The 23,868-nt window shown below is 40.0% G+C and overlaps 1 protein-coding gene across 14 annotated transcripts in view; it reads right to left on the reverse strand.

Annotated features, from left to right (window-relative positions):
• The window catches only part of PRRC2B (proline rich coiled-coil 2B), a 97,061-nt gene that overhangs the window by 43,876 nt on the left and 29,317 nt on the right, over positions 1 to 23,868 (reverse strand). For 12 of the 14 annotated variants that reach the window (XM_037798617.1, XM_037798615.1, XM_037798613.1 and 9 more), the window contains exons 4-11: positions 23,201 to 23,303; positions 20,508 to 20,580; positions 16,809 to 16,952; positions 14,588 to 14,829; positions 14,027 to 14,148; positions 13,420 to 13,559; positions 5,368 to 5,458; positions 2,733 to 2,925 (exon numbers count right to left, since the gene is read on the reverse strand). In XM_037798617.1, the coding sequence (XP_037654545.1) occupies positions 2,733 to 2,925; positions 5,368 to 5,458; positions 13,420 to 13,559; positions 14,027 to 14,148; positions 14,588 to 14,829; positions 16,809 to 16,952; positions 20,508 to 20,580; positions 23,201 to 23,303 (1,108 nt within the window). Of the gene's footprint in view, positions 1 to 2,732; positions 2,926 to 5,367; positions 5,459 to 13,419; positions 13,560 to 14,026; positions 14,149 to 14,587; positions 14,830 to 16,808; positions 16,953 to 20,507; positions 20,581 to 23,200; positions 23,304 to 23,868 lie in introns of those variants that run through there. The other 2 variants (XM_037798616.1, XM_037798620.1) reach the window with 2 other exon arrangements.

Consider the following 23,868-nt stretch of genomic DNA (forward strand, 5'->3'; position numbering starts at 1 on the left):
CATTACTACTCACTAAAGTGTTCTACTCCATCCTCCCATGGAAATATGTAACCCCTTGCCATAAAGAGCCATAAAGAAATTGCAGTTCACTGTCAGACACACAGTTTGAAAGTGATTCCTCATGTAAAAACAAAAACCTTGCTAAAACTATTTCTTTTGGTCATTGTACCCACATCTAAGTCTCTTCCTGGTTGCCAGTTAGGGGACAACAAACAGTGGTGCCAAAGATGCAGTGTGGGGGAAAAAAAACACCTAAAAATTGGGAAGGTTTCTCTCTGATTCGCAGGGAGTGAAGATACATGCAGAACTTACTACAGTACAAATGATGGTTAAGTTTAACTGACCCTCAGTCACTCTGAAATTCCAATGAGATCTGGGTATCAAAAAAATATAACTACCTTTTTTGAACAGTAGTTACACAAGGCTGTGCACTGTCTCACTACATGGCTTATACCATAATTTATCTTAAACCTCTGGGGTTCAGCACACAATTGCATGTAAAACTTAATACATATTCTTTATTATTTCCTTTGAATAATTTCCTAGAAATGAAATAGCAAAATCAAAGGGTATATGTACATGAAGACTTCGGAATGTGCCTTTCTAAACTGTCCTATGATTAGCTATCATTTTATAGACTATAGATTCTTCAAAATATGTGAACTAAGATAATCCTTTCAGAAATTTGGCCAGAAGACTCTTTGGATGCATATATGTATTATATGGATTTTATCATTACCAACTCTATGAAAATCTGGATTGAGGGCAGGGTAATTTCCAAGAGAAGTGGTACTGTCTCTCTAAGTTCCTCTTTTGTGTCTCTAGTACACCTAGCATAGGGACAGGCATATAATAGATACTGAATTATTTAAGAAGACTCAATTTTAAGACCATTACTTATCTCATAAGAAGAGGAACAGGAGCTCCTTAAATGGTAAAGTGCATCAAAAATGGGAAGCTTTACCAAATGTATTTAAAATATCTTCCTCTTCCCACCTGAACAGTTCAGTCCCCAAGTGATTAGATGTAGCAAAGCAAGGTAGGCATCTAGTGCCACAGAGCCATGGTGGCTCAGAGTGGGTGGTCAGAGCCCAAGCAGGATAAGGAGTACATTCATAAGGACAGATGGTCAAGCAAAGGAATTAAGAGCACACGGTGGAGGGGAGAGTGCTGCCTGGAGCAGGGGTGTTAAAGGCCAAATGGGTGAAGAAATCACTTGGGCAAGGGAAAAGAGGGTGGTGGCAGAAATGGGAGATTGGTCACATATAAGGGGATTGACCAAATAAGTATAAATATTAGGGATAATGGGAAACAGACTACCCACTGTTGGAGAAAAGAATAGCAAATATGGAAAGAGAGGAAACTAGAATGAATCCTGAGGAATTGGAGGTTATCGGTGTGAACATAAGGTTTTCAAAACAGATAAAGACACATACAAATATAGATGTGAATGTGTATGTGTATATGTGTGCATACACACGCACATGAATGCATAGACAAACACACATTTCCTAACTGACCACTGACAGCCTAAGAGCAGTGACACCCCGCAGCAGTGAGCACTCCTAGTGCTCAGATATTGGTTTCTAATTACCATTCCTTACTGAAAGGAACCAGGGCTTTTTGGCGAAATGGATGATTCCAGGGCTGAGGCAAGTTAAAGAAAAATAAGCATGTAAAATCTTACTCCATGAGAAAGCAAGGACATGCTAAAAAATGACAAAGTCATATAAAAAGGACACAGAAGTTAGCTTTAAGAGATCCCAAATGGCCATATCAAAGACAATTTAACCTTCAAAATAAATAATAATAATCCACTGATACAAATAAACACACAAATTGAAAGTTTAATGAAAAACAGGTTATTTTTAGTCTCAAAGCATCTCCCCACAAAATTCTCACTAACTGCAAGAGGGCAAAAACTAACTTCACAGTATGAAGACTGGCAGACACAAACATAATCAAGTAGTTAAAGTGAACATCATGAGAGGGACAGAGTAAAAATCTGGGAACCTGGAAGGATGCAACAAGAAGAGCCAATGTTACCTCTGTGAGATTCCCTACAAAGATGAATAACTTGAAATTCATGAGGAAATGCTAGTCAAACCCAATTTGAGGGGCAGTTCACAAAATACTTGGCTCATAATCTTGAAAGTGTCAAAGTCGTAAAAGTTAGAGAGACTGAGGAACTATTCCAGACTGAAGGGAGACTAAAGAGACATAACAACTAAAGGCAACTGCTGATTCTTAACTAGATACTTTTGCTATAAAGGACACTGTCAGGACAAATGGTAGAAGTTGAATGGGGTATGAGGTTTAAATAGAAGTGATGTATCAATGCTAGTTACCTGATTTTAATGGCTGTTACTAGAAGAAATGCCCTTTATTTGGCAGGAACTATATACCAAAATGTTCTGAGGTGATAGGTTAGCAACATACTCTTTAAGCAGTTGAGAAAGAAAAAAGTTCTTTGTATTGTACTTCCAAAATTTTTAAAGTTTGTGATTGTTTCAAAATTTAAAAAGCATTTTTTCTTTTTTAATTAAAAAAAAAAAAAAAAAAAAAGTCTACCCAGGAGTTCTGAGGAACTCAGTGAAGCACAGAAGCACAGGACAGCCAGGTGGATCACCTATTTTGTCTTGAAACCCTGGATAAATGGATTTTGAAAGAACCTGTATATGTGTATCCCACCTAATCAACATGGCACAGACACCCTTGAGTGCCCATGGTACCTGATAGTCAGGGCCTGATGTCCAGCCGTGAAGTTTCCTGGAAGGTGGCTGAGATTCTGGCACCTTTCGGACAACACGGGGCATACCCACTGTTTCGCCCCAGTCCTTTCCTTCCTCCTGGGTACGCTTGGCATCAGTACTGTCGGCAGAGCTCAATGACAACTGCCGCTGCCTTCTAGGGTCCCAACTGTTCCTAGGACAAACCACATTCAATGTTAGTTTTCCCAGTCACCTAGTCTGAGCTTTCTGGTCAGAGGTCCTTGGGAATCCCAAAGTCAGCTGTCTATACATTCATTTCTTCCAACAGTCTAGACCTCCTTAAGGGCGAGACAGCACTCAGAACATCAAAATTCAGCAACATTTACCAAGTGACCCCTACACACAAAGGTCCAAGCAGGATATTTCACCTACAATATTTTACTTACTGCAAAAAGTCCTTACCACTCCCTTTTAAAGAGTTGGCAATTGAATGTGAGAGGTTAGCTGAGCTATTCTCAAAGGAAAAGGCTAACATACTTGAACCCAGGACTTGCAGATGGATGCAATTTCCTTATACTATCTCCTTCCCTGTGCTTTGCAAAAAGGAGGTACTCAATAAATAAACGTATTCTTGTTAAAAGAACCAAAGATGTCAGCCAACTGATACTATAACAAAAACAATAAAAAGAAAAACAAAGTGCACAAAACTTGTTAAAGGGAAAGATTCCAGATGGAGATTTAGGGAAGGCTCACAAAGAAAGGAAAATCTGTGCCATGCTTTATCTTTTTTATGTTACAGTGTAAACAAAGGCACTGAGACAAATCTATATATAGTACATTCATAGAGTACCTCTCATGCAAAAGACGTGTCCAGTAAATATAGTAGGAATCACTGAAAAGTAGGAATTAAGAGAGAAGTAGGAAGTTAGGTACAGCTTATGTGAGTGCATACACGCATGTGTCCATACACACATATATATGTGGAGGTGGAGGGAAGATGAGGCAGATGACATAGATTAGGACCTTAAAAAGAAAGGGTAATGGCTGCTAGCAATTTCTGGCTTTATTTTGTGAGAAATGAGACCATACAAACTAAGGTTTCTGATTCATCTGGAAGAAAATCCATGTTTTTAGAAGATGACTAAGGCCAAATGTGAAAGGATGGCCCATAAGAGGATAGAATGAAAGGAAGGAGATGAGCTGGCTAACCACCGAATGGTTCAGAAAAGAAGGGATGACTGTCCAAACAGCCCTAGAGGTAACAAACAAGACAGGATGGAGTAAGGTGAAATTTCAGGAACCAATCATGTATGAGGAAACAAAGATGTCAAAGACGACTTGGAAACTTGCAGACTCTCTGGGAGTTGGATATCAACCACTAGCACAGGAAATGTTTAAAAAAAAAAAAAAAAAAAGAGCAGATTTAGGTAGGAAGTGGTTTCAGCACGCTGAATTTGAGGTGTCCTTTGCCAGTGGCAAAGCTGGGTGCAAAGCCCATATATAACTCATTCATTGAATACTCAATTCACAGCCAGTGAAACAGACAAGAAACAAAGTGTACTACGGCTGCAATAAGTTCGTAAAATTCAATGTCTTTGATTTGATTTAAATTTTTGATGATATACCTTTCTGAAATAAGACTTCCAAAAACTGACCCACAGAGATTTCCCAAGTGCATCCAAGCTGTGGTCAAAAACAGAGCACAAAAATAAATTCTGGAATACTTGATTTGTTAATTTCTTGTTTAACATCAGAATAACAGTGTTAGAAGAGCATTACTGGCTCTCTCCAGAAGAGGAGCACTTACTATAGGAGCTTTGAATAAAAGCTGAAGTCACAAAGAAAATGACTTGAAGTTTTGACTATATAAGCATTCTATTATTGACAGTAAGATACAGAAAGAAAAAGTATTTGCAGTAAATATTTAAAGGAAAGAATAGAGAATTCAACAAAGGAAACAGGCAATTCCACACAAAGGAAAGCATTCATGTCTGCTAGTATTTAAAAAATAAGTGAAATTAGAGCAACCAGAGACATAGTTTTTAAAATGGTAGCCAACAATACTACTGACATTATGATGAAAACTAGAGGGACTATACTAAAAGCCAAAGAGTGGTGTAAGTAAAACAAGTCAAAGGAAATGATCTGGAGGGAAGAAAGCAAGACTGAAGTTCTCATATAAGTTTTGGAAATCTTACTCCCTCTCCCCACTCCTCAAAGATTCCCAATGTACATTCAAGGTTCTGAAATATCTTGAAGTAACAAGTAAGGTGAACCTAGAGTGGCTTCCCAAACTCATCTGCCCACAGCACCCTTTTTGTGCACAGCATCCATACACTATATTATGTAGAACAAGCAGTCTACATAATATACTCTGGGAAATACTGGCACTGAGGTTAAGATCACTAGTTTTGGATTGAAATACATCTTCCTGCATGCAATCCTGGCTCCATTCTGCTATCCTCAACAGCTATCATTCTTTGACCTGCAAAATGGAAAAAAATAGGTGTACCATGTGAGGTTGCAGGGGCAACTATGAAATTCACGTGGCACAGTGACCATCACGTGACAGCACCAATAAGCATTAATGCATTTACATACTGCTAATGTCAAGTTACACTGGAACGACGCTATAAGCAGAGATAGGGTTCCTTACCATTTTGGTCTGCCATCCTTCACAACTTCATCCTCCTCTTCATCATCACTGAACTTCAATTTCTCAGAATAGTCAACTTCTTCATGAAGGCCTACAAGAGTGGTAAAATCCAAGAACAATGAGAAAAAAACAAGAATCTTGTTGGTGCTCAGAGCACCCTGATAGTGTCCTTGAGTCAGGAATTATGCCAGCCCAACAGGGGAGTAAGTCAACACACCCAGCCAAAACCCCCATAACAAAACACTGCAGATAAAAGAAAATGACAGCAGGCATGGTAAGATGGCAGCACAGGGAGGTGTGGAATTTGGTTAGTCCCCTAGAGCAACTAGTACTTTAAATAGCCAGGAATAACTAGAAAATAGTCTGGAACAACTGATGGGGGACATCCGTGACAGGACAACATCGTACACCAGTCTGGAATAGGTGGAACAGCTGAGATTGAAGCATAGAACTGTTAGTAAAAAGCCCCCCGAACTGTGGAGCTGGTGCCCCTCCCCCACAAGCAAGGTAGGCTGAGTTGGAAAACTTCACTGAGGGAAAAAGAAGCACTCCCTGCCAGGAGCAAGGAAATGTAGCTCAACCAAGCTGCAATTGCGGCTTGCAGTTTTAATTAACAAATTTGGACTACTGAATACATGCTACAAGCACAGAAAAACCCAGAGCAAGCAGGAAAGGAACCCAGAGCTTTCTCCAGGCAGAGAGGATACAGAGCTGACAGGAAAACAGATTAATTAATTAATTAAAACAGAGGCTTCTGGCGTCTGCTGAGCTCAGAAAAGGGCTATGTCCCAAGATAAGGGGCACACAGAAATGGGTGCCTAGTTAACAGAAGAGCTGAGGACTGGCTCTGAAAAGGGGACTTCTTTTTTCCGTTTTTTTTTTTTTTGCTCTCATTCTAAGTAGCTCATTAGAGAAAGCCTCAGGCATTTTCAATTGTCAGCAGTATCCCAGGCAAGGGTCAACTTAAGATAGTCTTAAGGATAGAGTTAAGAGTCAAAGTAAACTCAAATGTAGAAGATAATTCCCTAAAGGGCTTATCTTTCTGAAAAAAAAAAGGGGGGGGCAGCTCAAGTGGCAGCCCTCCCTCAAGAACTCAGACCCCAGGGCCTGACAGGTGGCAAAAAAAGAAAATAAACAGAAACAGCTTAAGCTTGCCTTCTGACACCTTCAGTCCCTGGATGGGCAGGTTCCACTGAGAATTAAATGCACCACACCTCTTTATGCTAGTGGGGAGCTGTGGGCTGACAAGCACCACCTGCTGGGCAGGCTAGGAAGAGCACAGAGTCTAGAGGCCTCACAGGAAAGTCTGACAATCTTCTGGGTCTCACCATAAGGGAAACCTGATACTGAATACAGTATCCTGAGACCTAGGTCCATCTAGTCTGGGAAAATCTGATTGGGGTACTCAAGGAAACCAGATGTCTGGACAACAAAATAGTATAAATCAAACTAGGAAAAACAAAGATATGGCCCAAAGGAAAAATTTTACACTTCAAATGAGACAGAGAAGTTGAAACAACTAATTAAAGATCTTAAAACAAATATGCAAAATCAATTCAAAAATGAAATCAATGAGTTGAGGGAAGATATTTAAAACAGATGAAGGACATAAAGAAGATATGGGGCAAACATAAGGAAGAACTCGAAAGTTTGAAAAAACAATTGGCAGAACTTATGGGAATGAAAGCCACAAAAGAAGAGATTTAAAAAACACAAAGGAGTCATACAACAGCAGATTTGAAGAGGCAGAAGGATTCAGGAACTAGCAGATAGGACATCTGAAATCCTACAAACAAAAGAACAGATAAGGAAAAGAATGGAAAAATATGAGCAACATCTCAGGGAACTGAAAGACAACATGAAGCACACAAATATATGTATCATGGGTGTCCCAGAAGAAGAAGAGAAGGGAAAAGGTGCAGAAGAATAATGGAGGAAGTAATTACTGCAAATTTCCCATGTGTTATGAAAGACAAATAACAGATCCAAGAAGTACAATGTACCCCAACCAAAACAGATCTGAGTAGACTGACTACAAGAAACTTAATAACCAGATTATAAAATGTCAAAAACCAAGAAAGAATTCTGAAAGTGGCAAGAGAAAGTGATCCATCATATACAAAGGAAGCTCAATAAGACTATATGTGGATTTCTTAGTAGAAACCATGGAGGTCAGAAGGAAGTGGTATGATATATTTAAGATAATGAAAGAGAAAACCTGCCAACCAAGGATTCTATATCCAGCAAAACTGTCCTTCAAAACTGAGGAAGAGTTCAAAATATTTTCAGACAGACACAGAGTTGTGAACAAGATAACTGCTCTACAGGAAATACTAAAGGGAGCACTACAAGCAGACAGGAAAAGAGAGAGAGGTGTGAATAAGAGTGTAGAAATGACTATCAGTAAGTGTACTGTATGGTCTCACTAATATGAACTAACATCGATGAGCAAAATTTGAGTTGAGAACACAGCTTATCAGGAGATAGAAAGAGGTTAGAGATCAGGAATTTGATGCTGAAGGAGTAGAGAACATTCAACAAGATTGATTGGATGGATCCAGAAATGGAATGGATAGCATAACAGTGTGTGCGATGGTAACACAATACTGTAAGTACTCTGAACAAAGATAAGTGTGAGTATGGTTGAAAGAGGAAGGCTAAGGGCATGTATGACACTAGAAGGAAAGACAGAAGATAAAGACTGGGATTGTATAATTTAGAGCAGTACATGATGATGATTAAATGTACAAATATAAGAATGTTTTTTAATGAGGGAGAACAAATGAATGTCAACATTGCAATTGTTGAAAACTGGATGGCATAGGAGAAAAATAACAATCAATGCAAACTAGAATCTATAGTTAACGGTAACATTGTAAGATGTGTCCACTAATTGTAACAAAGGCAATATACCAAAGCCTGTAAGAAGGGAATATACGGAAGTGACATGGGATTCTTGGTGGTGGTGGTGGTGTCAGACCTTTCACTGTATTTTATTTTTATTTTTCTTCTATCTTTTGTAGTTTTATTCCTTTTTTTTTTTTTTCTCCTTTTCCTCTTTCTTTGGAGAAGAAATGGAGATGTCCTTATATGGATTGTTGTGGTAAATGCATAATTATGTGATTATACTGGGAAACACTGATTGTTTATTTAGGGTGGATTGTATGGTTTGTGAATAAAATGGTTTAAAAAATAAACAGAAGGATACATGTGTTGGAGAAAATGTGGATAGAGGGATGTACCTATTCCCTGCTGGTAGGGAGGCAGAATGGTCAAGTCCACCTGGAGAGCAGTGTGGCAGTTCCACAGGAAGCTAACTATGGGATTGCCAATATGGTCCTGCAACCCTGCTACTGGGTATATACTTGGAAGAATTGAGAGCAGGGACATGAGTGGACATTACACACTGGTGTTTATGGGAGAATTCACGATTTGCAACAGACAGTGGTGGCCTAAGGATACATCGACTGATAAAACGGAATGGTGAACTGTGGTGTATACATACAATGCAATACAGAGCAGCGGCAAGAAGAAATGAAGTTGTGAGGATCCAACTAGATGAATGGACCTTGAGGACAGTATGTCGAGTGAAATAAGACAGAATCGAAAAGACAAACATCATAATACCTCACAATTATGGACTAGCTATAATGTTCAAACTCTGAGAACTGAATCTGAGAGCATAGTTATCAGAGGAAGGCTTATGGTAGACAAGAACTTCGGGTATCTGTGTGACGCCTAAGACTCAGAGCCAGAGTTCGGCAGCTATGAATGTCAGCATTACCCCATACAGAAAATGTTAAAGAATCTGAAAAAGAAATCAAACTTCAATTCAAGATATTAAAGAAATGGACTTGATTAGAACTAAGGTAAACTACATTTAAAGGGAAAGGGATGATAATAACTGTTTTAAAACCTCAGCTTCCATGTAAGACCAAAGGAAGAGATGTTTATTTGGTGCAAAATCTATTTTCTGTAGCACACTATATAAGTTAACTTGAATGGTCAGTTTATTCAAACACCACAAACACATGGAACCTTGAATAGGGAGTGAGATCCGGTTGGTTTGTACAGGCTGGCGTGAAACCCCAATACATTCCAGAGTAATCTGGGCAGAGAATAAAAAGTATTTGCAAAGCCCCCTTGAAGGTCTCGGGAAAAATGTGTAAACATTAAACTTCCCCATCTGGGGATTTCTTGGTATTCTTGCAAGCATTGGGGACTACCATTGTAGTAGGCCAAGTCCTAGATCTTGGGGCTTGCCCTTATGAAGCTTTTTACTGCAAAGAAGAGGCTAAGCCTACTTAAAATTGTGCCTAAGAGTCATCCCCAGAGAACCTCTTTTGTTGCTCAGATGCGGACACTCTCTCTAAGCCAACTCAGCAGATGAACTTCACTGCCAGGGACGACTCCTGTGGATGAGCCTGGACCTGGAATCATGGGATTGAGAAAGCCTTCCTGACCAAAAGGGGTAAGAGAAATGAAATAAAATAAAGTTTCAGTGGCTGAGAGACCTCAAATGGAGTCAGGAGGTCATTCTGAAGGTTATTTTTATGCATTATATAGATATCCCTTTTTAGTTTTTAGTGTATTAGAATAGCCAGAAGGAAATACTTGAAACTGTTGAACTGCTATTCAGTATCCCTGATTTTTCATGATGATCGTATAACTATATAGCTTATACAGTGACTATGTAATTATGAAAACCTTGTGGCTCACACTCTCTTTATCCAGTATATGGACGGATGAGTAGAAAAAAAAGGGAGACAAAAAGTAAATGAATAATGGGGCAGGAGGGGAAGGAGTAGAAAATGTTTTGGGTGTTCTTTTTTACTTTTAATTTTATTCTTAGTTTTAGTTTTATTTTTCAGAGGAATGAAAATGTTAAAAAAATTCATTGTGGTGATAAACACACAACTATATGATGATACTGTGAACAACTGATTGTACACTGGATGATTGTATGGTGTGTGAAAATATCAATAAAATTGCATTAAAAAGATATAAAAAATAAAATGACAAAATATTTTTAGACTATATATAAAGGCATAGAAAACTGAGCAAAAGCAGGCGAAAAACAGACAAGCATCTGTCATCATAATGTAGAAATTTTACCAGAGAGATTTGGAAATTACTGTTTTCCCCAGGGCATTTCCCAATCCCTGACTACTCAGTGGCAAAAACCCACAGCCCTATTTGTTTGAGGTGTCAGAATTAGGGGCTGACAGAAGAGCTGGAAAGTTAAAAGGGGAAATCTTAGAAGAAAAGTAACACAGAGGGGGTAAATACCCAGAGAGCCTAACAAAAAAACAGCAAATAGACACACACAAAAAAGTAGAAATTTTAGCTGCTGCCTACCCCAGGGGAGACAGAGCTTACAGTTGAATCTGGCCAAGAAAACCGCCTGCTAGAAAATAAAAATCAGTCTTCTTCAGAGAAACATAACAGAATCCAGAATCTATTACATCTTATGTGTAATGTCCACTACACAATAAAAAAAAATCAGTTCACATGCATAGAAATAGACAAATGTGACCATACTCAAGAGAAAAAGTGTCCCAGTGTATGGACAAATGAATAGAAAAATGGGGACAAAAAGTAAATGAATAATATGGAGGAGAGAGGTATGGGACATTTTGGGAGTTCTTTTTACTCTCATTTTTATTCTTATTTTTATTTTTCAGAGTAATGAAAATGTTCAATAATTGACTGTGGTGATGAATGCACAACTATATGATGATACTGCAAACAACTGTTTTACACTTTGGATGATTGTATGGTATGTGAATATATTTCAATCAAAAAAATTTAAAAGAAAAGTAAATAAGCAGGGGAGGAGGGCTAAGGATGCTTTGAGTATTCTCTTTTCCTTTTATTTTTATTCTCATTTTCATTTTTATTTTTTGGAAAAATGAAAATGTTCAAAAATTGTGGTGTTGAATACACAACTATATGATGAAACTGTGAACAACTGTTGTACACTGTGGATGACTATATGGTATATACGAATATATTTCAATAAAATTACATTTAAAAAATGAAGGAGAAATTAAGACATTTACAGACAGATAAAAGCTTAAAGAGTTCATTACCAGAATACCTGACCTACAAAAAATGCTAACGGGAGTCTTTCAGGTTAAAATAAAAGGACACTAGATGACAACTTGAAGCCATAAGAAGAAATAAAGAACAATGACAAAATTAACTAGGTAGGTAGATAAAATCCTGTATTGTTCTACTTTTGGTTTGTTACTGCACCCTCCCACACACATATGACTTAGACAAATACTTATAATCTATGTTAATGGACATATAACGTATAAAGCTGTAATATGACACAACAATAGAAGGGGTGAGGGAAGAAGATATATAGGAATACAGAGTTCATATACCACTGTAACTAGGCTTTTTAGAAATGGAAGGGGACTCCAGGCTGAAGCAGAAGCAAAGGGCAGCATGTCCTTCCTCTGCCTTCAGTGATTTCTAGCATTCAGGAGTGGATTGTCATCTTTTGAGTCAGGATTTACTTTATTTGATTCGGTGGAACAGGAGCCACCCCTTATCATCCACCACCTCATTTGGTGCAAAAAAAATGATGGGCGAATTCAAATCTACACCAATATTTACAGAAACGCTCAATGATAAAAAAAAAAAAAAAAAAAAAATCACAACAAGGAAAGGACACTTAAAAGTCTCTGACAGGACAGGCAGATGAAACAGTAGGTGCAGACCGTTTACAGAGAGGGTAGAATGTCCTGCTTTCCATCTAGCCAGAATGTTCTCTCAAGCCCCCAGACTTGTCACTTCCCCAAACTGATATCTCACTGTAAATGTGAGGACAACAGTTGCCAGAATGGATCTCAGCTCACCAATCTGAGATCCCTCCAGGCATGAGAGGAAAAAGCAGAAAAAGTAGAAAGATGAATAAAGGAAATCATACTGGACTTGTCAAACACATTAATACTTCAGCACCATATACCAATACTATAAATGAACATTAAAAAAGTAAGCATTATGCTGAGCAACAGAAACTGGACACAAAAGAGTAAAAAACTATGATTCCAACCATATAAAGTCATATAACACCCACAACTAATCTATGGAGAAAATAATCAGAAGAGTGGTTGACTCTTTTGCAGGGTGAGGGGGAAGAAGACTGACTGGGAAGGGACGGAGGGAACTTTCTGGGGTGACGGAAATGTTCTAGGGCTTGTTAGGAGTATGGGTCACATAGGTGCTTTCATATGTCAAAAGTGTACAATTAAGATGTATGCCTTTCAATACATGTAAAATCTACCTGAAAAGAAACAAACCAAAAGAATTTTAAATAAGTATTTAGGTAGGGGATAGGGTGAGTGGAGATAAAGATTCAAGAACAACAGAATGTTGGTAATTATTAAAACTGGGTGAATGGGATTGGGAAAGCCTTAAGGACCACACTCCCCTTTGTCTAGTTTATGGATGGATGAGTAGAAAAACAGGTGAAGGAAACAAACAAACAAACATACAAAGGTACCCAGTGTTCTTTTTTACTTTAATTGCCCTTTTTCACTTTAATTATTATTCTTGTTATTTTTGTGTGTGTGGTAATGAAGGTGTCAGGGATTGATTTTGGTGATGAATGTACAAGTATGTAATGGTACTGTGAACAATCGAATGTACGATTTGTTTTGTATGACTGCGTGGTATGTGAATATATCTCAGTAAAATGAATATTAAAAAAAAAAACTGGGTGAGGAGTACATGGGGGTTCATTATACTATTTTGCTTTGTTTAAATTTTCCATTTTAAAAAGTTGCTTTGTCTTAAGTATTATTAATAGCAAAATCTCCCATAGCTCTAAGATCAAGACCAAAGACAAAGACCAAAAGAAGATCCAAATAGGGCACTGAAGTCACTGCTCCCTGTGCTCCCATGTCATCATTTCTGTCTTGCCAAGGGAAAATATATGACGATGTCAAAGGATTTGTGTCACTGGTAAGCAGAGATGGACTTCAGTCTTGCCTTTCTAAACTGTCGGTTTTAAGCCTACCGGGAAATACCACAACCCACCTGCCCAGCCATCATCAGCATCGGTGTCCAAATCATCGAGGCCTTTCAGATTTTCTGCATTGATGATGGTAGGACGTGGTGCCCGTTCCACCAGCTGCCTTAGTGGACGGATGGGGCGAGTCATTCCCAGTCTTTCTTTTCTGTGATAGAGAAGAGTAAAGATGCTGGACTTACATTAAGCATACAGATGTAAGCAAAACCAAATACCTTTCCAAAAATAAGTTATTATTGCAAAGGTTCATGTTCACATGCAATGTTTAAATCATTTCCCTTAAAAATAAATACATAATTAACAAATAGATCCCAGAGAGAAGTTATGCCTCATTTTTCAGTTTTGTATTTTTAATGCTAATGGCTCAGGGTAGTAACAATAAGTGAAACGTGTGTGCCAAAAGTTCACCTCTCCTAGGAACCTGACATCATTAACTCAATCTCTTGTGCAGTCCCAAATCCCAGCCACTCCACATGCTCTGGGGTTTTAGGTTGGTTTTTGGGTTCATTGTGGTCTCCAGAAGACAAAACACTTTCAGACATTAGCCTACTATCTTATCCAATATCACCACCAGAAGCAATCCCTACATACATGACTACAATGTAATAGCCTTACCCATCTTGGTCATTCATCTGGAACTGTCTAAAAGGAACACGGGGTTCAAGGCGGAGCTGAGGAAGGGGATAAGATCCTCGTTCCACTGTACCCTGGTTCTCTGATGACTGTGGCGAACACATCTGAAACATAACATCAATGAACAGGATTTTCTGGTAATGGTTCAAATTCTAAGTTTCACTTGAATTAGAACTTGTTTTGAAACATGGAAAATGGGAAAAAGAAACAGGAAAGTCTTGGGTCTTCCTAATTAATCCTATCACCATCTCCCCCATTTCTTTCCTGCTGTCAGTAAGTATATTTAGAGACTTGTGTCTTGGGGAATACCTGCCTCTCCTTTTTTCTGAAGAACCAAGGTTAAAATAAAATCCATACCACCAGGGAGAGAAGCCTGAGGCCCTTAGGATTTGAAAGGGGGAGAGAATGCAAACCTAATCGAAACCTCCAAAGTAGGGCAAAGAATAAAAACTAAAGATGGACATTTAACCATTTGAACTAGGTTCTGCTGGACATGAACAATCCAACTTCATGGGAAAAAAAATGTACACTCTGAAGACTTACAAAAGCAGGAAGCATGTCATGGTATGTAGGTGGGTGGTATACATTTCCCATGAACTGTGAAGCCCCTTTTCGGACAGGCTGAGCCGGGCGGAGAGAGGGGTCCTTAGAATCGCTGGTACATGCCGAGGAGGGGGCTCCGTCTCCCGTACTCGAGTTCCTGCTGCCCAGCTCAGTTGGGGAGGCGCTCAGAGACGTGGCAGAAATTATGTTTCGCCCACCGCCCTCCCTCCAGCTTGTCACATCTGGAAATTGAAAGGGGGCAAAAGGGGAAAGGAAAGAGGAGGGGGGAAGGAGTGATTGTATGAGGTTCTGAAGGTCAAGGGACCCCCTCATTCACCGGAAAAAAAAAAAAGAAAAAAAAGAAAAACACAAAAAACCCAAAAGTGAAGAATCAAGTCAAATGGTCAGGTCAGTCAGGGAAGACTGGGGGTAAACACCTAGCCAATGAGTATCAACTTGCTGGGGAAGGGTCTGATTGTAAGAGAAATATAAAATAAGGTCTACACAGAGAGAAGGCAAGACAAGGTAAATAAGACACGGACTTCATCAATTTACGGAAATCACACCCACACCCACAGATCTAATACATCACACCATCAATATCAACACCACCACCACCACCACCACCACCCCCCCATTAAGAAACCCTGATAAAAACAGCCTTGGATCATTCCTTTAATAAATACTGACATAGCCCCGTTAGGGTCAGCACAGTGCTCAGCACTAGACTTTACATTAAAACCAGTGAGTTCCTGAAAGAGTGTTTCCAAACTTTGGTTACCAGTGGAAGCTTTTTACAAAGACAGTCTCCCATACATAAGTTAGCTAAAGTTGAGCTGCTCTCATTCTAGCATGGGTGTGGGAGGATCTGGGCCCTATCTACCAGGTCTTTGCCCCCCTCCTCCTGCAGCAGTCCATGAGGCACTCGTACAAGTCACAAGTTGAAACCTGAGGATCTAACCATCTTTTCAAGATGACGCTTTCCATTCCAAACCTGATGGAAACTATTATAGGCCAACAGGAAATTAGATGAGACAAAAGACCCCTCCTTTCAGTCAACTTTTGGTTAGAAGTTGAAAGATGAAAGGTCCCCAAGTTATGGGACTCCTAAGAGAAAGAACCAGACAGGAGTCACAAAATTGGAGTCTGCACCCAGCACTCAACCACCTTGCAGTGTGATTTTGGGAAAACACTTGGTCACCCCTCTGGGCATCTGTTTCTAGTATTCTCAAATGAGGATATGGAACTGATTCCTGAACTTTCTTCTAGTACTAAATTTCTACTGTCCTATGAAGCAGCTCATCTTAATTAATCCCAGAAAGATACAAATCTTGGCCTCAAGATTTTGATTATATATTTGGAGCAGGCAAAATGACTATGTGTAGGCCACTGAAAAGACAGTATTGTTTAAGTAAAGATCACATAGTGACCATTTAATTATCATTTCTGTCTCTGGAATACTGTACTATGAACAGAAAAAGGCTTGAAGATTAATCAAGATAAGCAAACAAAAGCTCCCCACATTTCAAGACCCAACCAAGTGGGGGGTGGGGCATTTCAGAGTCTCCATGTAGAATAAATAGAAAGTCTTATTTCTAAACAGCACCTTAACCTTAATTTCCTCCTCTAAGAAAAAATATTACCAGCACGTATTCCTATACAATCTTGCTGACTGCTTGGCCAGAAACTGGCAAAAGGGGCAGCAGATACTAGTGCTATGCTGCCTACATAACAATCCACAAGGAAATGAGTTAAAAATATAGATTCTAATTTGGCTTGGGGAGGAGGGGGCAGGATGGAAATCAGTCTTTTTAACAAACTCCCCAAGTGATCTGATAGGATTCAGCTAGGTTTAGGAACCACCAGTTTAGAAAACAAGCTCGTGAATCAGGGACTAAAGTTAATTGGCCTTTGGTCCATCACTGCCATAACCACCTAAGCATAATACAACATCTGGATGACTGACAGGCAAGAGAACAGGCCTGGCCCAGCACAAAGAACAAGAAAGGCAAGGGTAGCCCCTAGAATGGCTTTTAGGAAATAAGTCCAACAGATGCAAAGATCAGACAAAGGATCAATAACCATACTTTCCAGCTAAGTATCCTGAGACTCCAGGAGCTTTAGCTACTTGAGAACTGGTATACTTCCAAAGGGCAGAAAGACAAGAAGGAGAAATTCTGCTTCCAATGTGTGCCAAGACAGAGGTTGTCAGTTCACTTACTCTGAGGGCGGAGGCTTGGTCCTGGCCCATACGACAGATCTAAGACGCCCTTTTCTTTGCCAGCCTTGTCCTGCCCTCCAGCTGCTTTCAGCATCGGAAATTCCTCGGGAGAGAAGGATAATAGTCGGCTTGAGCCCCTTAAACCTGTCAAGAGAACCAAAATCTTAATTGAGCAAGTGATATTGGCATCAACTGTTCTCTGCTTTACAAATTTCGCAACATACTTAAAGCCACACTGCCCCAAAAGTGGGCTCTTTTTAAGTGAGCTGTGCTACGCTGGCATTCTATCCTGGCAAAGTAGCACTAGAGGTTCCCCAGAGGTGACAAGGAAAGGACCATACTGGCCACAAACTACACCACACCCCCTCCCAGCTAACCTGCAGGAACAGTTAGTTACAAAGGGCATGGGGTAAGATATCACAGCTGCTCCAGCCCAGATCCTTCTCTGATCCTGGAAGAAGTCAATAAGGTCCCTCTCACTGCCTTAGGTGGCACACAAGCACAGTCTTCAGAAAACCAGCCCAAGGAAGTCAACTGCTTGCATGTGGAAGTAATGCCAACTTCTGGTGTGCCCCTCCCTGATGCCTCTCCAAAGATCCCCACCCTAGATTTACCTGCAAGAGTACCTCCTAGTTCACCTGTCCTTCCCCTGCCCTTTTTAATTTGCCATTTTCTATAATGTTCCTCAAGCCTTTCAAGGCTAAACATCTTACTCTTTAACCCAGAGATCAATTTCTTTCTCTGTTCTTTCATTCATTCCCCAACATTATAAACTCATTTAGAGAAGTAATCGGTTTTTATTTTTCTTCCTATCACTCACAGCACTTTGCACAGAACCCCTACAATCATTTTTTGGATGAATGGATAGTAAATGACACATTTTAGGATCCAGAGTGGGATTTGGTCCTTTTATCTGGAATATGCAGCACATGTCTAGCACTATATATATTTAATAACAATGGCAATATCACACACCACAGTGTCTGACTGTGGTATGCCTTGCTTTCTATACAGTTAAATACAAATTTCCCCTTAGGCATTACTCTTAGCACCACTGATTCATGGACCTTTTAACTAAGGCAGACTTTGCCAGAAAGATGCAGCTGGAATTACTGCAGATGCACAAGGCAGTAATTCATTCACCATTCTATCTAGTAAAAGGTCCAGGGTCAAATAAACCTGCCAGGGTGACAACTGGACACATCATTCACCAACAATTAGCCTGCAAGACAATTTCCAAGTGTCACAAAGGAGCACTACTGCTACACTGAAGGGAGACTTTGACTCACATAGTCACATTATGTTAAAAGGCCTTTGGCAAGAATAGGAAAAGTCATGTTTTAAAAATTCGGTAGATTTGAAATTAGAAAAAAAGAAGATGACAACAGCAAAAGTTGTACTTTTGCTGTACTGCTGTGCCGTACTTTTTTTCTGCCTCAAAAGACATGAAGGTATCATTATAAGCATGAATTAAACTCACCCCCCACAGATAAATAGGATAAATGGTAGAACTCAAAATCTCAAGCTAAAGTAGTAGTATTCTTAAGACTTCAATGCTTTATTAATGCCTCCCGGATCTGTTTTAGGTGAAACAGGCCAAACAATCTTCTATATGGGGAGAGTCTTTTGATTCATGAAAAGTCTTTTTGAATTCCAGAGAGTCATGAAGACGTGTGCAGGTGACACCCCCAAATCCCCACACTCCTGATGGCAACACTGACTTGTGTCCAGAGCAAAAGAGGGGAACCAGAAGCCTGATTCTTACCCCAGCCCACATGGGCCCAGATGTGTCTGTTCTTTCTTCCCTGGCTACTGGGACCACTTGTCTCACAGATGAGTTTAGGTTATTAGCAAAGTTTTTACTGTGTTTTATAATGATTTTCTAAATCAAGCTTATTTTTTATAGATAATATATTCACATTGTTCAAAAAACACATAAAAAAAGGCATAAACTGCATCCCTCCCACCATTGTGCTCACCCCATCTGCCTACTTCAAACTCCCTCAAAAAAATTATTAATGCATATATTTTCTTAAAGTGTATTTTCCCTCACCCCAGTTTTTTGCACAAATGATAATATATGTATTATTCCACACTTTTTTTCACTTAAGAATACGTGTTAGAGATCTTGCCATATCAGTAGAGAACTGCTTTTTTACTTTAGAGCCAAATAATATTTGGCTTGGTCTAGTGAATGCTCTTTACAAAGTATCTTTAAAGACCTTTTAGGGAACTGAAATGCTCGCCCACTCTCTCACCCCACTCCTTTCTGCTTATCTTACTTCTGACTCTCTCCACCTCATCCACCGGTCTGGAAAATTAGTAAAGCTTTTTAAATGTGGGGCTGAGTTCTCCTGCCTGGTCTGTTATCATGAGCACCTGAAATGTGCCCTTAACAAGTATGGGGAAGCTGGAAATTCAGAGTCCAGGTGGCACAGTTATTTACTGATTTGTCGTTTTCCATTTGCGATTGAGGAAGAAGTCTTCAAGTCCTACAGGGATTTCAATCCAGAAGGGGCACATTCTCCTAAGCAGTGGAGTCTGGGGATGAAGGAGGGACTTGTAGGTAGCTGCTTTTCTAACACAAGGTACAAAAGGTAAAGGCAGCCTTAGTTGGTAGGGCTATGCAGAAGACAGAGAGCAATACCACAATAGGAGACAAGTTTTAAAAAGGCTACCATGTTGCTTTATAGAAGAAACAGCAATTGTGAATTTTCATCAACTTATTACTTTGAAACAACTGCTCACACCATTATGACCCTCCTCTAGCTCGGAGGCATCACCTAATTTGGTCCTTACAGTATGCTAGAAATATTTGAGCTAATATTTGAAATTAGGAGAGTTCACGTAAAAAATCTGGACTTTGGGCTTCTCTCAAAACCTGCTGCTCTGGGCCCAAATTCTCAAATGGCACCAGTTGCTGGAGGGAAGGCGTGGTTAACCATCTACACAGGACATGCATGCTCTGGTCCTAGAGGCCCCACCACTCTTGCCTCCGCCCAAACTGCTTTACTTCTCTGTTCTAGGGCTGGCCTTGGAAGTCATTTGATTTTGTAATCCCTGTTCTAAACAGCTCTCCAGCATTCATTTTTTGAAACTCTGAGCACATTTTCCTTTACCCCATCTCTCCCATCATTCTACTGAAATATTCTGTAGAAGGTGCAGCAGATTATATTTTCTGAGTGCTTCCTATGTGTCAGGCACAACGCTAATGGATAGCAAATACCACATAACCTTGACTCCTTTTGTGTAAATGTCCAAAACCAAGCAGCTCAATTCCCAAGGCTGGCTTATTTATAAACGTATGTCTGAAGCTAATGCCATGCAACACAACACCTCCTCGCAGTCCCAGAAGAGAGGAAGTAGATGCATCTTGGCAGCACTACTGAGCAGGTATTAATTCCATCGGCAGCACAGCCAAATTAAAGAACAGCTGGGCCAACCGCCCAGGTCTCCTTTGTACATCTCAAGTAGAAAGTCTTTAGCAATAATAGTCAATGAAATCAAAGAGCAGGAATCCTATGCAAAATCAGCACTTCACCACTGTGGCAAAGGCAAGGGCTCCAGAGAGCATTATCCCTCCCAGTAAAAGATTTCATAAAGCAACTGGAGCAAAAACTGCCTAAATCTAACCAGAGCAGTTCTATAAATGTACACATTCCTCCTATCCACTGATTCCTATGGACCACACATACTTACCACCTTCGGGTCCTACTGGCTTTCCATTCAGCTGTGCCCATGACTTTGGTCCACCTGGCACTGAATTTGTATTCTGAAAGAAGGAAGAAATTTAGAAGACAAACAACCCAGTAAGTCTATTGTCCATTACCTGAGCATATTAGAATAAGGTGCTAAAGGGTCTGAACCTTATATTCGAGCTCGATACTGATGTAACAGCATCAATTGCCAAGCAGTATCTAACTCATGAGCTTTACATGCATCATCTCACTCAGTGCAGCAGTCCCAGAAATCAGATACTGCTGACCCCCTTTAGAGATGAGGACAGGACAGAAGGGAAGTGACCAATTCAGGGTGATATAGCTGGTTATACAGAAAAGCCAAAATTTAAACCCACCACATCTGCCTTCGTGCTGTGCTCTGGGACATTCTGTCAGGTTGCTTCTCATGCCCACAGAGCTACTTTGTCTTGCTCCAGAGACAAAGACCAAACCCTAATTCCAGCACATCTCAAAGAACGTGCACCTTTGCCAACAGAGGAATGCAAACTCTAGAAATTCAACATGCCTGATCTTTTACTGGATGGACTGGTTGAAACACCTTTCTATAATTATTGTTCTTCTACCAGGCACAACTCCCCAAATGAGAGGTCTCCCTCCTCTACTAATCTGGATTGCCCTGTCTCAGACTCAGCCCTATCAGCCAGCCTCTGTTGAAAGCTCACTATGGGCCAGGCATTATGCTGAGCACATCCTGCCTTACTGAACCCAAACCACACCACAGGAAGGAGGTTCTAGTAGTATCCTGATTGAGACTCAGAAATGAGTGACTTGACTCTTAGATACCAAGCTAGAGTGGCAGGACCAGGGTCTATCCTGAGCCTGCCTGTTCCCAAAGCCCTTTTAGGTCCCCAACTGCTGAGCTAATACCTTTCCCAATATTCAACTTAATAGCCTTCCTCTTCCAACTGAAGGTAAAGACCCACAAAACCAAGTTAATGAGCATGGAGTTTCATCAATAATTGGATTAGATAACAGGTTAAATCATTACTCTTTCCCATCCACCCCACTCCATTTTTAATCCACCACAACCACACACAAGGCAGACAACTGTCTCTCTCGCCTTCAGTGTCGTTGACCAGGAACAACAATCCATTTATTTCTCACAGAGTTGCCCTGAATGGCTTATATAGATGGCCTGTAACTCCTACATTTCTTCCCCATACAAACCACATAAGGGGATGTGCCAGCGGCATAACTAGGTCAGCACAGCTGGAGTTGGAAACAGTCCCTAAAGTGAGCTGAAAATTCACCAGGACGCAGAGGGGCCCTAGAGGCTGCAATCTCATCCCATCCCACTGAACTGAAAGGGCATGCTTACAGGGCCAAGAGGGGGTTCCTAATATTGCTGGTGAATTTCATCCCAAGAGCAGAAATGGCTATAATTGGAAGTTCTTCTTACCTGTCCCTGCAAATTAGAGAAAACCAGGAGACAGCTAAGGGGATCTGAACACTGGACAAAGTAACCCACAGTCTCTTCAGCAATTTTTTTTTTTTTTAAAACAGATGACCAGAACCTGCTCAAACCCCAATCCAGAATCTCCAGTTGTGATGTTCAAGCACATATATTTTTAACAAATTGCAAAGGTGATTCTGATATTGCCAGGACTAAAAAACCATGTTCCATCATCTCTATCAGCTTCAAATTGGGGGAAAAAAATATGAACTCTATTTTACGTACTCTGACTGATCAGCAGTCACCAGAGAATTTTTAGGCCAATGAATATTGAGTCTCACATGAATTCACATTTCCTTTTTTATCTTTTTCTTTAATTTCAAAAGCACAGTTCAGTTGAGATATGGGCAGGGTGTTCTGGCAAAGCCATAAACTCATCCCACATATAATTTAATGCAGATCGGGGCACAACATAAATAAAATATTGCAGTTTAGACTGTTTTTAAGAGACCTGGTAAGTGCTAGGCACCTAAGTCTAAATTTCTTTTTGTTGTTCAAAACATTCAAAGATTTCTCATCTCTAGATTTCTAATTACCAGCTGAGTTTATCCCCCTGCCGATCTCTGTAAACCCTATAGACAGACTCTGAGGGACTGAGCACATTATGACCTCTTGCTTGGTTAAATCACAAACTTCTGTTTCAGGAAAAGAAATTTTAATGTATCAACAAAGGATTATAGCTTGGTTATTTCCCAAGTGCATTCTGAGACAACAGTTCTATGGACATTCAATCAAAAAAGTGTTCCTAGGACAAATAAGTTTGGGAAATGCTGTCTATCAGATCCTCTTCTTAAGTCATAATATGCATTAGCATATCAAAGGCACGGAGAAGTACTGCAGTAAAAGCGCTTGTCCTATTTTGTTTTCCAAACTCATCTGACCAATGAGCCTTTCTGTGATCTAACATTTTTTTATCTTCCTGTGGCACTAGCTTCCATGGAACACATTTGGGGAAACCTGTAGGCTAATTTGAGTGACCTCATCCTGAGGTAAGTAAACAGGAACCAAATTAGGTAAATTTCTTCAATTCACTATCTGGGGTCTTTCTCCCAAAACTGCAGATTAAATTACTTTTTCAATGACTGTGGCAATTTCCCAACCACACTTCTCAGTGACAGCTCCTACCAGATACCAACAACAGGGACAGTTAGGGGCTACAACGCCTGAGAAACAATCAGGATGTGGTTCCCAGCACTTACCTCCTGACTGATCGACTGTGTCGGTTTCTGTAAATTGGAGACAGATTTCTGCAAACCCGGCTGCGGCAGCGACTCCGGCGGCTGAGAGGCCGTTGCACTGGAACTAGACAAAGGTAGGACAAACGGTTGGATTAGATACAGCACAGGGCATGACGACAAGGTCTCGCTGCATTTCAGAAAGCCACAGTTGCTCAGTTGCTCACAGGAAACAAGGCCTCCTCTGGCTGATAAAAATAATACCTTCCCCAGTAGATTCTTATGCTGGCAAAGACTAATGAGAAACCAGACCATGTTTGAGGTCTAGTCACGCTCTGACATTTTACAGGACAGGAGAGTCCTCTGCCTTTTTTTGTCTACAAAATCTGAAAGCTGATTGTAAACAATGAAAGTGATGGAGGATTTACAAATGGGGAAATGGAGTCACTGGAAGGTAGGGGTTCTGAGTCCCTTACTCCTGACCAAGAGCTTACAACTACTTAGAGGGCCGACTGCCTTAAAACACAAGCAGATTTTTAACCTTCTTTTTGCTCATAAAGCAAACGAATGCTCACAGTAAAAATAAATTTACAAATATATATATATATAACACAAAATTCCTCACAATCTCATCCTTAGAGAAAAACTCAAAGCAGATTTTTCTATACATGTTAATACAGTATTTTTTTAAC

Source organism: Choloepus didactylus, chromosome 10 (genome assembly GCF_015220235.1).
Source record: "Choloepus didactylus isolate mChoDid1 chromosome 10, mChoDid1.pri, whole genome shotgun sequence".
NCBI classification, from domain to species: Eukaryota; Metazoa; Chordata; class Mammalia; order Pilosa; family Megalonychidae; genus Choloepus; species Choloepus didactylus.